At 36.3% G+C, this 18,104-nt stretch overlaps 1 protein-coding gene across 2 annotated transcripts in view; it reads right to left on the bottom strand.

Annotated features, from left to right (window-relative positions):
- LOC131149218 (DDT domain-containing protein PTM) overlaps window positions 1-14,838 on the bottom strand; it is a 31,300-nt gene extending 16,462 nt beyond the window's left edge. Inside the window, exons 1-5 of one of the 2 annotated variants that reach the window (XM_058099469.1) lie at window positions 12,980-14,838; window positions 12,266-12,871; window positions 1,534-2,629; window positions 484-772; window positions 251-375 (exon numbers count right to left, since the gene is read on the bottom strand). In XM_058099469.1, coding sequence (XP_057955452.1) covers window positions 251-375; window positions 484-772; window positions 1,534-2,629; window positions 12,266-12,871; window positions 12,980-14,574 — 3,711 coding nt within the window. In that variant the 5' untranslated portion in view covers window positions 14,575-14,838. The remainder of the gene's footprint in view (window positions 1-250; window positions 376-483; window positions 773-1,533; window positions 2,630-12,265; window positions 12,872-12,979) is intronic. The other variant, XM_058099470.1, reaches the window with a different exon arrangement.
- Between the last annotated feature and the right edge of the window lie 3,266 nt (window positions 14,839-18,104).

Here is an 18,104-nt window from a genome sequence, read left to right as displayed (position 1 = left end):
TAATAGTTAAATCTATAATGCAAGCCAAAGGCCAGCCTGAAACCTGACTTTGCTGCTTCATTCAAACATAGCCTGTCCTGGAAGGTCCAATATGAGAACAAGGTCCGATTACAACTTACACGCAGGAGATAGTCGCCAGGCCAAAAAGGCCAGGCAGGCTCCAAAATGGGTATTCCTACCAGGCTGCAGAGACCAGGCAGGTCATGACCATACCTAAACATAGCAACCAGAAAAGGGAAGAAGATCCCACCTGATAGGCAAGCTGCTCCACACTTGTTGCTGTTTCTACAGCAGCTCGCCAGGCAACATGTTTGCTTCTCTTTGCAAAATCTGAATTGTCAGGATATAAGATGCCTGGTATCTTGGTACACCCAGCTGCAGAAATTTAAACTTCAAACAAATTCAGAATGATTATTCTGTTCTAAAATCGAAAGCACAACTGAACCAAAAAGAAAAAAAAAAAGCAAAAAAATACTCACAGACCTTGTCGAGCAGCCTTGGAAACCAACAATCGTGGCAAAACCTTCCAACTGAACAACTGACATGAAAGCCTACCACCTCTCCACCAAAATATACCCAACCCAGTAGCAATATTAGCGGAAGAGTTAGAGACAGATTCTGAATTCTTGGCCCGTTTTCTGCTGATCCCATGCTTTGAAGATACACGTGGGGAACTAGTTACAACATGAGAGGCAGACCCCACTGTAACAAAAGAATCTACATGCTTCAACCAGTCATCTGAAAGAGCAAGACGATGCAAATTTGACTCTAACTGCAAAATTGCCATTAACAATCTACATCAATGTTCCTCCTCACACATTTTAGCTTCTCTTTATAAAATTTCTCTCTATCCAAAAAACAAACAATATACATTAATGCTAAAATAGCAGAGAATGAGAACAATAAAAATTAATTTATTGCATCTTTCTACTAAGGGTGCAATGTGGATTCTCCTGAACTGCGGAATAGCCAACACAACCAGCATTCAGAATTGAGGAATGCAGATACCATAACTGCAACATGAGTTGCCCCAAATCGAAACCTAATAACCCAACCCGCCAATGGGATGGTTTTTGGGTCTGGTCTTGGGGCATTTGCATGGTTCCAGGTCAACAAACTAAAAACTAGTCTCAAGCAGGGTTGTTTTACAGTCAAGAGACTCAAGACAGTAAGTAATCTAACTCAATCAGAAAGCTTACTGAGAGAGATACGAGATTTGTTAGTTATAAGACGAGCTACAAACAAGTCCTTATTTGCATAGAGATACGAGATTTGTTAGTTATAAGACGAGCTACAAACAAGTCCTTATTTGCATCATAAATGAAACCGTAAAAACTGAAATAAACAACAAACTGAAGTTAAATCTGTTTGAGAAATTTGATACCCAATTAAGCTATGTATTCAAAGATTTAGATCATATGTTCCAAGCAATTACTAGGGCAATATTTGTATCAAACAGTCAAGCAGACCAAACAAAATTATAGTAATTGCAATCCTGAGCTCAGAGAGGGACAGACAGAGTGGAGCCCTTACTGTAAGCAAAAGGTGTTTCACTGATGCTATATTAGGCGACTTCAAAACAGTTTTGCGCCAAATCTTGCTGTAATTTGGATTCATCCATGGCCCTATTAGAAGCCCACGCAGACGATCTTCAATGGACATTATATGACAGACAACATCAACAAGATGGCCTTTCTTATCCCTCTTTGACCGAACACTAGCCACCTCATTTTTTGAAACTTCTGAAACAGGAACTGTATGGCACATTTTAAACAAGCAATCCCTGTCATCACTGGGAACTTTGCAGGAGAAGCACCAACCACAGTTTTCTTTCTGTGCATCAACAGTGAGGTTTTGAATGCTTGGCCAACAAAACTTGGTAGATTTCTTCAAGATGACCTTCAATTGAGCTGAAATTATTTCCTCAACAGACATTATAGAGTTCTCATTGATTTTGTTTGATGATTTATGCATCAACTCTTCTGCAACTGATGAAGCTGTTTGAGCAAAACTATAACAGTTCATGTAACCAATTCGCAACTGCACTTGTGATGAAGCATTCCCTTTGCTTGGGCTTATTATGGATGATGTATGACCAGGAACTGCAGTTTCTACATCTTTTTCCTGTTTAATGTCCAAACTGATAGATGTCAAAGCTAGAGTCAGAGACTGATTCAGATTTTCACAAGATGCATTCGAGCAGTCAGGCCCCTGCTTCTGAAAATTTTGAATGCCTGTACTTGCTTGTGTAATTTCAGCTGACCCTTCAGAACTTGTATATGGCTTTTCCATATCCATATGGTGGGTCCCAGCCACAGAATCTATGTTAACAGACTTTGAAAAATTGGAGCCAGGGTATCCAGAGTTGCTGGTAATGACTGAGATTTGCTCTAGTGCTTTGTCACCAACCTTTTCAACCTTAACGCATGCCTCTGAGCATATGGTATGAATTTGAGAGTTCATATTCGTACTTGGTTTAAACAAACTAACCGGAATGTTCCAATGCTTGGAGATTCCACTTAAAATACCATCATAATGAATATGTGATGACTTTAGCACCTCAATAACAACATTCAAATCATTACTCTGGTAATAATTGGAAGATGAGTCAGCATCACAGGAATCAGACCTGTAAAAAAGCAACACATGAAATCCAAAAAAGGTCCAAACCAAACCCATCGTTTCAACTGATGACAACAACATGAAGATTATAATATAATATGAACCATGGAAACAATGTTGCCTTACAAAATGAAGAGTAGGGGGAAATATACATCAATAATGTCATATTAGAGATCCCATTTAATTGAATTTTAAAATAACTGGAACAGATGTAATCAATTATTGTTCATCCAAAAAAAAGGAATTTGTGAACCTTTTCAGTTTTTGCCCATCTTCACACAAAGGTATGTCTTTAAAGGCGCACAAAAACAGCAAGGGAATGAACACAATAAATAAAACATTATCCCATTCCATGGAATATCTAATCAGGCAAAGATAGAAAGACAGTTTGAGCTAAAAGAATCTTCCTCTAATGTTTAGGCACAATTCAATTCAAAATTGCCACAATTTCTTGGTTTCCTTAATCCCTATGCATACTCACTTGTCCAGCTTTTTTGAACAGTTTGATTTGCCGAGAGTTGCATGCTCGAGTCTCCAAACTCTTAAAAGTTAGAATTCCTGAGAAAAAATTGAGATTACTAGTGTTTAAACTTCAAATGCACATGCCAGTTCAGACATATCCCTTCCTCCAGATTAGTTATTTTTAATGCAATATGACCAACTATTTATTCAGGTGGGGGTGTCTTGATGTGGCCCCTACCAACTTCAAACTAGTTTACAAAGTTAAGTGGTTGAAGATATTCTAAGATCATTAGATTCATGGCATAGGATCAATTTGTTTCAATGTAAAGACTCTCACATAAATTAATTTCTGTGTAAAATACCTTTTCTTTATGTTTGGAATGGCATAAAATGTTCTTTTTTTATAGGTTAAAAACAGATTTGCTAAAGGCGCCAACACGATGCCACCCAAGTGCCAAAATGATTACAAGTTCAAGGAATTTGAAAAAAATAAAGAGGTCAATGGCAGCTTGGGACTTGGGTACGAACAAAGTGCTATATGTTGAACAAAAAACAAATACTAAAATTGTGCTTGGGAGCATGATTTCAAGCCTCAATTTTGGATTTGTATGTATTTGGACAAAACTCTGTACAATGTTGCACTGTATTTCATTCAAATCCAAACCCAAGGTCCAAATCCCAAGGTCCTAAATATAAGGTAAGTTTTGATCCAGCGATCTCTTAATAGAGAGAGAGAGAGAGAGAGAGAGAAGAATCATATTAACAATGAACAAAAAAGTACAATTAAGGGAGAACAGCATGTCCTCCCAAGAACAAAAAAAAAATCATCCAAAAAAAATATTGTGAAAGCACTGCCTGCCAATCCTAAACAAGATGGGGGGAAGTGGCAAGCCCCTGAAAAACCAAGCAAATGGACCAACAGAGAAGCCAAAAACACTGCTCTATCCCATAAGAGACCTTAAAAGGTTGTGCAATCATTGAAGGTTCTCGCATTCCTTTCAATCCATAAGGTCCACAAAATAGCAAAAGCAGCACTATGCCACAACACCTCAGCCTTCCTGCCCTGCCAAAACCCAAATATCTCACAAGAAGAAGAAAAAAAAAAAACCAGCTTCTGTGTGGTGACCAAGCTACACCAAAACAAGAAAAGAGGGCACTCCAAAGATGGGTAGCAACCATGCACTGTAAGAAAGGTGAACATTTGTTTCATTGAACTCACAGCACTTCACACACATGTCAGGGTTGAGAGTCTTGTAAGATGTTCTCATATGAAGCAAATCATGCTTGTTAATCATGTTCAAAGTCAGAGTCCATATAAAAAGTTTGAAACTTGAAGGGAACTTTAGCCTTCCAAACAATGTCACTCCAAAGGGAAAAAAAAAAACTAGGTGTGGGGGTTTGACGAAGTGAAAAAAAAAAAAGTAGAAATCCTAGACAGTGGAAAACAATTCAGGGTGCTGAATAACGTGGTAAGCTCATCAACCTCTATTTCATTGAAATTCCTAAAAAAGTAGAAATCCTAGCCCACCCCTACAAGGAGGAGGAGGAAGAGGATAAGGCATTGACAGGTGAACTATGAAGGGATAAAGCAATGTTATTAAAATCGAAATCATACATAGGATCGCTAGGATGGTTTGCAGGATCAGACTGTAGAATCAGATCAAAGATCGTAAGATTCTACTGATTACATAAATAAATATGAAAAATGCTTATTTTTTCATAAACGTCTATGATATAAAACTACAGAATTGGCTAGTAAGTGTTGAAGACTCAAAAAATTACAAGTATCTATGGGAGCCCTCACATTACAAAAAAAAAAATGAAAGATGAAGTGTTCAAATAGTTGCATTCCTAATTTAATCAAAGCAGCTCACAAAGAAAATGAAATAATCACTTATAAAAAATTTAAAATTTTTATTTAAAAAAAAATAACACAATTTTTAACACAAATCAATCAACAAACAACTATACAAACATGAATATCCATTTTCCTTTTTCAAAAAAATTCTTAACAAACAAAAGCAAAACTATCAAGCTAGCTTCTACTATTCAGTCTATTCTACCTCAAATATCAGCATCCAAGCCACCATTTGTCTCATTGGTATCACTAAGACTATTATCAGTGAAAGGCCATCACTAAAATCATCATTATCATCATCATTATCATTGTTAAATACATCAATGTTATTTAGCTATCTTCATTCTTAATGTTTATAGTTTGCACCACTTAATAATCAGTAATGAACCAAAAAGAAAATTTTTTAATCATAATTCCGTCAATGTAAAATAAACCAAATCACTTTTTAAGTTGTCCATTTCATGTATAAATTATACAAAACAAAATGCCAGCCTATATGAAAAGTATTTTAGTAAGATTTTAAAAATATGAACAAATGTAGGATCTTACAAACCTACTACAATCCCACTACAATCTTACCAACTTGCAATTCTAGGTAAGATCAAGATAGTTCTAGTAAAGTAGGACAGTACGATCCTACAATCTGGATCGTGATTTTAACGACCATGGTACAAAGTTTAAACAAGCGAGACACCATCAACTCCAACAAACATTCACCAACCCAAGAACCCACCCAAAAACAAACCATGTTGCCATTACCCACTTTAAAATGGCCAGGTGGGAAGAAAAGGCTAGCAACCTTAGAAACAAACTTCTAGAGGCTACAAGACTAGCATGAGGAACAAACCCACTACCTATAAAGTCCCACCCATTCTGATGAACCCAGTACTTGCTTTTAATAACTCATAAGGAGTGTGCCTCTAAGGGAAACCTTGACAACATTTTCCAATTAAAATATGTTTTTGGAAACCACATTCTCAAGTCTCAGCCGGCCTTCCAATTTGGGTATGCTAACAACCTCCTAACTAACAAGATAATCTCTCCTATTCTCCCCAAAACCCAACCAGAGAGACACGCATCATACCCTCAAGGATCCTAGCCACACTCTCAGGCAGCCCAAAAAGAGATAAAATGTAAATAGGGATGTTAAGGAGGGCAGCACTAATGAAGGCGGCATGACACCCTAAGGAAAAGTACCCCCTTTTCCACCCCTCCAGCCTCCTACTTGATCACAAATTTCAGGATCCCAAAAAATCACAGAATTGGGGTTTCCTCTGAGAGGGAGGCCTACATAGGATAACAGTCATTCGACAATAGCGCAACCACCTAATTGTAAACCCCTAAAGATCCTTGCTGCCCACTACCCTACTTTTGGACAAGTTGACCTTTAATTCAAAAATCCTTTTAAAAATTTAACAAATTGACCTTTAATCCTTTCGGAATTTCCCAACATTGTCCTTGAGAAAAACATAGCGCCATCAGCAAATTGGAGATGAAACACCACCAACAGGTAATCCCCTAATCACCCTCAAGTCCTACGCATGTTAGAGCATCCTACTTAAGACATCCACCAGCAGCGTAAACAAAACTGAAGATAAGAGGTACCCTAACCTAAGCCCTCAACAAGATCTAAAACACTGTCTAGGCTACCCATTGACAATAACAGACATGTTGGTCGAACTCAAGCACCCCATAATCCATCTCTTTCACACAACCACGAAGCCTTTCCTGCACATTGAATTATCCAAAAAACCCCAGCTCACCTTATCATAAGCATTCTCAAAGTCCAACTCAAAGATAAGCACCCTCCTACCCCTCCTCCAATCTACCACCTCACTGGCCACCAAGAAAATGTCCAAGATGAGTCTACCTTATGAAGGTGTGTTGAGTCATGGTCGTCGATCTCTCCTCCTTTGGGATAGGGGTCGAAAAAGTAGAGTTCACACTATTACCAACCACCCCATTTCTATTGAATTCCTAAAAAAAACCACCTAAATATCCTCTTGCAGTGTCTCACAGTTCTCCTTAAAAAAGGCCATCATGAAACCATTAGGACAAGGAGATTTTTCCTACACATATCAAACACTTTTTTTTTTTTTTTAATTTCTTCAACTTCAAAGGCCTCTCAAGCTACTAGCAGACGTTGTCTCGATGAGACACTAATCCAAAACCTCCAACCTCAGTCTACTTAGGCAAAATCCTCAACAAATAGGTATTTGTAAGAGTCCATTTGAAAAAAAAAAAAGCATTCCCAGGCCACAAGACTCCTTGCTTTGCAAGGGTAGAGGGAGGGTCATCACAGTATACGACAGTATGCAGCCTTACCCCTGCTTTTATGCAGAGAAGTTGTTTCCTTGGACTCAAACCAATGACCAACAGGTCACAAAAGAGCAACCTCTTTGTTCCAGCCCGCCCTTTGTAACAGTCCATAATCTCCATCTTGCATATGGCCCCAAACCCTTGTAATCTAATTCAAGATCCTTAACAATTTCTTCATCCTCCCATTTTCCACTCTATAAAAGAACCCCAAGTTGTCGTCCCCTTTAGTGATCCACTTCGCCCTCAATTTCTAGTGCCAGCTCCTGCCATCCCTAACAACACTTTTCTTTGGCTATATATTTAGGATGTCATAGTGAACTAGAAGTAAAACCTATAGACTTCCTAATGAGCAGCCAAGGAGTTTTGTAAGCAACAAGCACAAAACCCAAATTGATAACACTAACTCACACACTTTCTCTCTTGGAATGATACTTGGGAGATAACTTTTTCTTTGCTGAAAACGGGTTCTGTAAGCAACAAGCCTTGGCCCAAATTGAGGACAGAAAGGACAACTCAACAATCTCATATCTTTTTGGCTATATTTAGGGATGTCATAGTGAACTAGAAGCAGAACCTACAGGGGCTCTGTAAGCAACAAGCACAAGGCCCAAATTGAGAACAGAAAGGACACTGAACTCTCTCTCTCTCTCGGAAAGGATATTTGTGAGATACCTTTTCTTTGCTGGCAAGGGATTCTGTAAGTGGCAAGCCTTGGCCCAAATTGAGGACAGAAAGAACAACTCAACAATCTCTCTGAGGATGATACTTGATTAAGAAGGAGATATTTTTTTCTTTGTTTTTGGGACCAAGAAACTGAGTTGCTGACAAAAATGGAAAAAGGGAGAGGAACTGAGGATGAAGAGACTGAATTTAAGATGATGATAAGCAGTGGAAGTGGAAGAAGAGATGCCCTCGTAGATGATGATGACGATCATGGTTTTTAAAATTGCAATTTGGAACGACAGATAGTACAATCCTGATCCTATTTCACCAAATCAATGCCTATCCTATATCAAACTGCAAACTAATAGGAAAGTAGTAAGATCATTGTAGGCATGATTGGTTGGATCCAGCAGGATCATGATAGGATTGTAAGTCGCAACATACTACAAGAAATTTCTATTTTTTAAATCTTTACCATATTACTTGTAACATGGACTTGATGTTTACCCTAAATAACTCACAGCCTAGAAAAATGGAAAGATTAGAAAGTGATTTGATTTATCTAATATTAATGACTATGGACTAAAAAATTTACTTTTAGCTCATTAATGTTCATCCAGTGGTTCAGACTTCATATGTTAATGTTTAGGTTGAGGATGACAGTAGACATTTAATACCCTATTGAATTCGATGATAATAATGATGAGGGCAGTGATGATTGTAATGACCCACTAAGTCATCAATGATCACACACACTGATACTGATGAAGCAAATAGTAGCTCGGATACTGACAATGTTGAGGAACTAGCTCGATAGCTCTGTTTTTTATTATTTGTTTTCTAAAACATTTTTAAAATTATGTTAGGAGTTCGTGTTCTATAGTTTTTTTGTTCACTTATTTGGGTTAAAATAATGTCTTCTTAGAAAGCATTTGTTCCTTTTTCGTTATACTAGTCACTGGCACTCACTATATACATGCTTTTTTTCAAAATTATATTTATTTTGAGAAAATAACTAAGAGTTGAAGGGCATTTAAATTTAATTAAGAAAGCAAAATATGATAATTATAGGAGTATTTTAGGATAGTTAGGGGCATTTTAGGTAGATAGATGAAATTTAAATTGTTTCCTATTTTTAAGCGATTAGAAATTTTTTTTTTACATTTATATCCTCAATCACTAATTTCTTTTAAAAAATAAAAGATATTTATACAAGGATAAATTTGACATCTGTAAAAAATGACACCAAAGGGGAATCCCCTTTATAGTATAGAGAAGCTTGCTTCATTAAGTTAGCAATGCAACAACTTGAACACTTGGAGCATGTTTGGTTCATAAAACCTTGTAGGGTGGGAATGAAATACAAATAGTATACAGATATAATAATTTACAAAAAAAACAACTCATGCAAAAATGAATGTTATTCCATCCAACATGGAATAGGATAGGAATAGACATTTCCATCATGAAATTTGGGAATGGTTATTCCTTGCAACTTCCATGTTATGGATTAATAAAAAATTTTGCACGATCATTTGTGGTATGACAATATGTTTTCTTTTGTAAGCTATTAAATCACTGTGCTACCACCATTCCATTCCTAACTTATTCTATTTAACAAACCAAATGTGACCTTGATCCCTTCATTACATGTGGACTCCACCAGATGAGTTGCTTTACAAGCAATTTTTTTAGTCTTGAATGCTTAACTACTAAATTTGTTTACTAGCCTATTTAATAGAGGTCTGTGAAAAAAAAACATGTAAGTGCATTTTTCATTAGTTTTTATATGGCTAGAAGAATCATAAGGTCCTTGACACAATCCTACATCTAGTCTCACTGACCCTCCTAGCAATTCCATGCAGGATTCGAATTCTAACAAACTTGATTGAGATGATAGTGTTAGTGATGTCAGGCTGAAGGATTATCTTGAATTAGGATTTGGACTTTGGAAAGGCTAGTTGAATCTTCTTGAATCTTGACCATGTCATTGAACAAATTTTCTATTACACTATTATCTTCATCCTAGAAATAGAACACCCATTTTTATTTAGGTGTTTATCCTTTCAAAACTATTCTAGAATTTGTCGCCAAACCTTATGATTCGCAATCTAAAAATGGGATACCTGATTTGACAACCATGAATCTAGTAGTACTCCAACCAAATGCATCTATAATAGTGATTAAAAAAAAATCAAACTTCTTCATAAGGTTTTCCTTCTACCACTTTATGAAAGAACCTAAATGAGAGAGCACGTACTCTCCAAAGAGGAGGGGTATGCCTATTGCTCCCCCAAAGCATCAAACAACTTATTCTCGATTTTCCATGCAGAGGAACACTACAAGAACAAATGAGAAATAGTGTTCCCATTCAAGTATAAATCAAAAGGGAAACTTGTTCGATCCTACCCTATATAAAAGATTATTACCATTGATTCTTTCAACAAATTCAAAAACAGAGAAAAGACTCTTTCAAGGACCAGTCCAGTTAAACCCTCATTTTGGAGGGACCTTAGAAACAATTTAGCTGTGTAAAACAGTTTTCACAAAAGCCTCTTAATTTTCTTGTTTTCCAGCATTTGTATACAAAAAAATTTTACTTGTTTACAAAGTTTTCCATATAAATGTTGGAAAAGTAGAAAACAAAGGTGGTATTTGGTAATTCTTTGGAAATCAAAAAAATTAAAATAAAAAAAGTTCTCTACAACTAAGCATTCCCTTGGACTTCTAAATAAATTTCAAGCAAAGGAATATAGAAAGAAAAAGAACAATCAAATTATGAATTAAATGAGCAAAAAAACAACTTACAATAAAATTTTCCTAAAGAATCTAGAACCATGCACATCACTCATCACAAAGCATCCAACGACAACACAATATCATAAGTTACCTCTCTCATTCAAGTTTATAACAATAAAAATTCCAAGAACTCAAATCCCTTCGAAAAAGAGAAAAATAAAGGAAAATGAGCAATATGAGAACTCTGGAGAGTGGATATATGACAAGGACAGGAAAAAAAAACAAAAAAACAAAAAATGCACTCAAAAGAAAGGAACATTGTGAACCCAAAGATGCTCCCAGAACCCTCTCAGTATTTCCTACTTTATAATTCAAGTGAGGGTAAAAGAAGACAAGAATCTGTGAAACAAATTTCTAAGAGTTTGAATGACAAACATTGAGAACAGCTCTAGCATGATAGCATCCCAACCATTCTGCTAAAGAAAATATTGCTATAAATTTCCTCACACCATAGGAAATTAGGCTCTAAAAATAGAAATTTACAACCACCAAATTCCCGAGCTCAAATCCCATCACCCTGAATTCCATTAATTTTTTTTTTTTAATTGCAAAAGAAGAGATTTCATTGGAGAAGAATTTAGAAAGAGAAGAATTACAAAGAGGAGAATAAGACAGCTCCCATCAAAATTCTGGGAAAATCCAGAAAAAAAAAAAGAACAAAAAGCACAAAGAGAAATACTTTGAAATATCAAAGCAAAAAATGCCTCCAATCTCGCAGAATTTCTGAAAAGCTCACTCCTTTAAAGCATCCAGACCCAACGCACCATAAAGAGGCCGAGTATTGAATCTTCTCCCAAACCAGCTGCCTATTCAATTTCCTCACTGAAAAAATCCGTGCACTGCGCTTTGTGATCTTATTTCTTATTTTCTTTTGTTTCCTATATTTTTTTTTAAAAAATTTTTTCTTTGAAAGACTTCTTTCCTCAATTTTTTTTAAAACAAAAAAGTAGACACAGAGACATCAGACATGGAGAATTGTAAATACTTCTTTCTAATGCAAGGAATAACCTATGATTTACGACAGATACTACCCTAAATACAGCTAAAAGTCAATGAGGAATTCAAGAAGCAATCAAATAGGAACTTTATTAATTATTGATTTGTTCACCAAGGATTTTTTCCTTTTTCTTTTTAATTGTTAGCCACTAGACTGCACCGAAAGGAGATAAGTCAAGGTTCTCCGTGAACTAACTGAGTCTTAAATATAAAGGAAGAGCTTTTGAAAAGCTAACATTCTTAAATGAAAGAATTTCAAAGCATATATTGTTAGGTCAAACAGTAATAAGAATAATAATAATAATAATAATAATAATAATAACAACCACAACAACATTGTGTACACTTTTGAGACATGTTGTAATTGAGTAACAAAAATCATGATTGAAGACATAATATTTAGTTTATTTTCTACGTCCTTTAGTGAGGCATATCATGCAAAATATCACAAAAAAACAATAACAACAATAATAAATTGATAACGAGGAGACAACCATAATACTAGGTGACTCAATCTTGAATATTTTGTGCAAGGAATAAACTTACACCAGTAGGTAATCGCAACAGCCAAAATAAAGTCGGCCATGAGGATCGATTCCCAACAGCTCTGCTCCTCGAAGTGACTTTCGCAATTTCATCTGCTTATTTTTGTCAATGACACACTCAGGACAGTACCAATCACCCTCTGGCAAAAGATCATTAGCAACTCCAACACACTTCGTATGATATGCAGCAGGGCAACCATCACAGCATATTAAGCTTCCATCCATCTTACAGAGGCAGCACTCATCACTATTCCAGTCAGTAGTTTCTTCAACCACCTCCTGCATCAAGTAAGTACCACCCAAAGCATCAATCCTCTTTTTCTTGCAAGTCTCACTGTTCACATTCCGATCAAAATCTGAATCTGGCTCAGCTGTCCATAACCTTCTACTAAGCTCTGCCTTTATGGCTTCCACTTCAATCACATCATCACATAAACAACGAAGTACCTCAACCTTGACATGTGCAGGTTGTTTGTAATAATCTCGATCAAATAGCTTTAAGCAATTAAGATCGAAACCACATTTCAATCCAGAACTGTGAATCAGTAGGTAGTTTGCCACAAAAACCGGCCATGTGATCAAATCTAGCAAACTCCAATTAAGTGTCCTGCATTAATATTTAAGCAGAAACACATTAAGCAACAGAACAATTAGTTTGAATAATAATACGGCTTGAAATTGAATAGAAAGTAAAAGAGGTGAAAAATAGAAATACCTCAGGCAATAAACAGCAGATTGAGAACCATCAACAGAAAGAAACTCCAAATGCTTTCTCAGAGTTTGCAAAAGAGACACATGAATGAAATCAAATAAATAAGTAGAATACTCGCATTTCAGTACTGCCACAAAATCTTCAAACTCGAAGGGACTCAAAAATAATGAAGTGCTAAATGACCTTAAACAAGCATAGACAGAAAAAACATCTAGGATGGGAATCCCATCTAAATTCAAATTTTGTGAAGAAGGGGGCAATTGCACTTTTGGAGGAAGTTCACTATGTTCTTCAGGTCCTTCACAGCCCGAGATGAATGGCTTTCCCTCTGAGGCTGTACTAACTGCAGGAGACGAGGATATATCACTGAGTGTATGTGATTTTGTTGTGCTTGCAGCATGATTATGGGCAGACATCAAAATTGATCCTCTTCTTCTACTTCTTCTCAGCACTACTTCAGTTGTAGGTTTTGAAGCATCCGCAAGTTTTCTTCTTTTTCTACCAATATTCCCTCCTTTGTAAGTGTGTCTAAAATCACCTTGGTGCCCAGCAACAGACTCACCAAAACCCCCCTTCACTTGGACCTCAGAAAAGTTACCATCCTTTACATGGTTAGCATCCAAAATGCTAAAAGAAGCATTTCTATTCAAGCTTTCACCTAGAACACCATACTCATTTTGAATGTCATCAACAGAAAGTACACATGAATCTCCCAACACATGCTCCCCAATACTGTTACCACACCTCACCGGAATTCCTTCGGCAATTTTAAGACAAGGCCCCACGAAATTCCTATTCATACCACCACCTTCAATTTCAGTTTCTCGACCAACTCCACCAATCTCCTCATTCAAGGAAGTATTTCCTTCAAAATTTTCTCCATATCCATTATCTGCATTCTTCATTTCATCATCAAACCCCAAATTCAAATCAAAGTGACATTCCCTCTTTTGGACTTTCATGCCCAAACTACCCGAATCACCACCATCCACATTTGCATCACAATCACCGTTTGCATCCAAATTCAAATCAATACTCTCGCTTCTCTTCACTTTTTCAACAAATTCAACATTTAAATTCAACTCTTCCTTCGAATTCAACCCATTATTTAAATCGAACCCATCATGGGCATCAATCCCGTCATTCAAATTAATCCTATCATTCAAATTAATTACATCGGCACAAACAGATTGCTTTGAATTCCCACTACCAGAATAAGACTCTTGCAAAATCGCCCCTGCCCATTCCCTTTCTAGGGTCTCAGACAGCACATTGTGACTACCAAAATGACCATCATTCATCATATTATCGGAAACATTACCTGCTGCATGCCCGCAAACTTCACGCTTCGCCTCGACCCTGCGCCGCTTCTTCGGCTTTCGGCCGACCCTCGGCTTCTGGTTCAGCTCCGCAGAACCACTCTCCCCCGCCATTCCCCCCAAAAGCACCGTTATCTCCGCCAAGTCCATATCCTCGGAATCTCCATCTTCGTAAACAATTTCGAAGAGCCCAGAGGAGGGGTCGAACGATTTTATGGTTCCAGCAAAGACCCCAAAGCCTTGAAATTCTTTCTTCACAGTTCTGCCCACAAATTCCATCGTCAAAAACTAGGGTTTTCGAAGCCCACTTGATGATCTGCTGCAGAAACCCAGTACAAAATTTCTCTCTCCCGAACAACCTTCTTAAGAGAAAAAGAAATGTGCGCAAGATAGCAAAAATCTGTAACTCTCTCTGAAATGGGCTTAAACAGTCATGACTCCTCTCTCCATCAATTTTTAGAGAGAGAGAGAGAGAGAGGTGGAAGGGCGGTGCAAGGTGGAAAAAACTATTCAAGAAAATGTACAACGCAGTTACAGGGAGAGGGGTTGCTTCCGTCTCGCAAATGAGAAAATGGAGGAAGATGGTGGGCCACGGTGCGCAGGATAAGTGGCACGCGCCTGGAGTTGGGCGTATGTTAGGCAGAAATTGAAGCCTCAGGACAGAGAAGAGGGTGCGTAGTATAAGGAAAGCAATTTACTCATTACTAGTTTTGGCTCTACAAATGTCTTGCCTACTCAAAAACCTTGAGTCGCCAGTAACTATCATATGCTCTCACGAAGTTCAAATTTGAATGATATACAAATTACATGATTTTTTTTTTTGTATGTGTTTGGGGGAGGGGAGATGGACACTTACACCTATTCTCCTTCTTTTTTCATTTTTGAAAGTCCTCCAGCTTTTCATACTTCTTGAAAACTTCCGGCTATCAAGGGGACGAAAAATTATATTTATGATTCTTAAAAAGTATGAAATCGTTCGAATTTCACTATTTGTCATAAAGTTTTATAAATTTATAAGTGAATACTTTGAATTTGAAGCAAGGCATGTTGAAGTATAAAACAAAATAGTGGCACGCAAATGAACATATCAGTATTTGAGTCATACAAAATCAATTATGTTTTGTAAAGATCTCTTTTAACTTTACAACAAACTTGTTACTAATTTACTCCAGTTGATTGTAATTTGAGACGTCCCTCTAGCTCATAAGCCATTTAACTTCCAATAATGCAAATACTTACTTCCAAATTTATACTTCATAAGATATGTCGTGATTATATTATAATCGTATTGTGTAATATTCTTCCAAACGGGTGAAACTAGCACGCAATTGCAAGAGTGAATGAAATTTTTAATGTAATAAATATAACAATTATGTTAGAGTTAACTGGCTTTCGACCATGCATGAAAAGTCTAAGATGAACTATTTCATAAATATAAGAATTGAGCTTCTAACTCAACAAATGCAAAAGCTTCACTACACCTAGATGTGCTGGTCATAACCCAAATTACTTTAACACTTGTGTTGGCTACACTATGGCAAGCGATGTCGTCTTATCCCAAAAGGTCCTTCTTCCGTGTCAAAAGTTATAACAAAATATGAGAATTCCCTTAGCATAGTCAAATGTTTTAGTTTAATAGGCATACGGACTACTTTTTGTGCAACACTATCAATTGATGGCATGTAAAGTTCTTCTGCTACTAAATAATGTTTGTATGCAAGCACGTAAGCATCTTAGAAATATGGTAAGAATAGTCATTTATCACTGGAATAGAAATCAAAGTTTGCACTAATGTTGCAATTGTCCCACAAAAGGTAATGCAAACTAACTTACTAGATGCTTACAAACTCGATATGGGACATACTTCAAAGCCTAACATTTTAGGAAAAGAGGCTACTTTTTAAATGAAATTCCACAAGGCAAGGCCTACCTTAAAATCAAGAAATAGCTCAGAAGATGTTCAAAATATTTTATAATATTGGTATGAGAGTTAAACGAGTCAATATTTCCATGAGCATACCTGTAAATCCTTTGATTACTTCATGTTTTCATGAGGGTGAATTCTATGTGGCTATAATTCCTTTTAGAAAAGCTTACCCTTCAAGGTTTACCAAAAAGCTTCTTTTGTTTGAGCTGCACGCGCTCATGCACTGGGGGGGAGATTTAAAATCTTTCAATAGAGGAAGACATCCTATATAAAAGTTATCTTCAAAAGGTTGTCCCCGTTGAAATTAATTCGTAAGTTGTAAGTACCAATAATAAATATTATCTCTTGTTTTAACTACGCTCAATTAATAGGTTCACTAAGCTATTATAATACCTGAAACAACTACTCTATAAGTCCCTCATCTAATATATGATCTTACCGTATATACGTAAAGCTAAAAAACAAAGACCCATTGTTCTATCATCAATTATATGTCACTTTTTATCTTGGATGATGTGCATATAAATTAATATATCATACTCTCTCTCTCTCTCTCTCTCTCTCTCTCTCTTCCCCCGACCTACCTTAAGTTTCTTCCTCTGTGTCATTTTACTTTTTATTCTCTTTTCTTTTCTTCTCGCTTGAGTTGGCATGCTTCTCTTTAGTTCTTTCCTCTTATTTTCTTTAATTTGTTATGTTTCTCTCTCATCTTTTCCTTCTATCACTCAAAATAATATATTTGTCTTTCTCTTCCTCCCTCATATTTTTTTCCTTATATTTAACACATTAGATAACATTTCGAAAGTCATTGTTATCTTTTTATATGTTAACCATTTCTTAACTCTGAGGGGATGAGTTAATGAATGAATAGACATTTACGATGGACTTGATTAAAAGTTTTACGCATTTTAAATTGTCACTTAATATTATATTATGTAATGACCTGCTATTTAACTTGGATTTTTTTTTTATACTATAACATTTATAATGTTCTGATACCAAACTAAATTAAACCCAACCATCAACCTAGCAGCGAGAAGCGAAAATCAAATAAACATAAACATATATAATTATATACAATACCAAAGTACTAAAAGGTTTCTCAAAATATACATATATGACTGCTTCCCAAAAATGCCCTCAACTGGGTTAGGTCTATACAAAAATACTCCCAAAAATACTGACTTTATTGTCAGGGCAATATTGAGGCCCTTCTATCTACGAGCCTGATCTACTCACTTACCTAGATCACCTAAAAAATGTTAAAAGTAATGGGATGAGTCAACGCTCAGTAAGATGAAATATGTTATTGCTAATGTGTGGCAAATGAGTTACAATACCATGAAAATTTATTTCTATATATAGTCATATATAAATGAATATGAGAATACAAGTACAAATAACATCTAAAGCCACCACCTGTACCCATGTTGTTCAACATATTTGCTTTTATAGGTTTTCCATTGATGATACTGCTACTATACATAAGTACACCCAATACTACTATAAAACTGTATATACATATAATAACTGAAAACTTCCATGTGGATAACTGTGTGTCATCATGATTTAACCTCTCATGACAGAGTTGTGCGGCCCGTAGGCGGGATCTACCCTGGCTGGCCGACTAGGATAAACCACTATACTCCATCAATCTGATCAGCCATTCTCTACTCATATCTGATTGGGAGTCTGTCTACTCGTGGGCTTTATACGATTGACTGTTATACCACGTATTGTCTGAATAGGTGGTTGCACTCTATAGTATATGTAGCAATGGTACCGTGCTCTGTAAACTGTAATGGTCCAACAGGGTCTGATACTATATCATATATCTCTATATACAACTATCTGTTTTACCATGATACTATAATAACTGTAT

This window comes from Malania oleifera, chromosome 2 (assembly GCF_029873635.1).
Source record: "Malania oleifera isolate guangnan ecotype guangnan chromosome 2, ASM2987363v1, whole genome shotgun sequence".
NCBI lineage: Eukaryota > Viridiplantae > Streptophyta > Magnoliopsida > Santalales > Ximeniaceae > Malania > Malania oleifera.
Note: the sequence above shows the minus strand (reverse complement) of the source record. Positions and strands in the feature narration are given on the sequence as shown.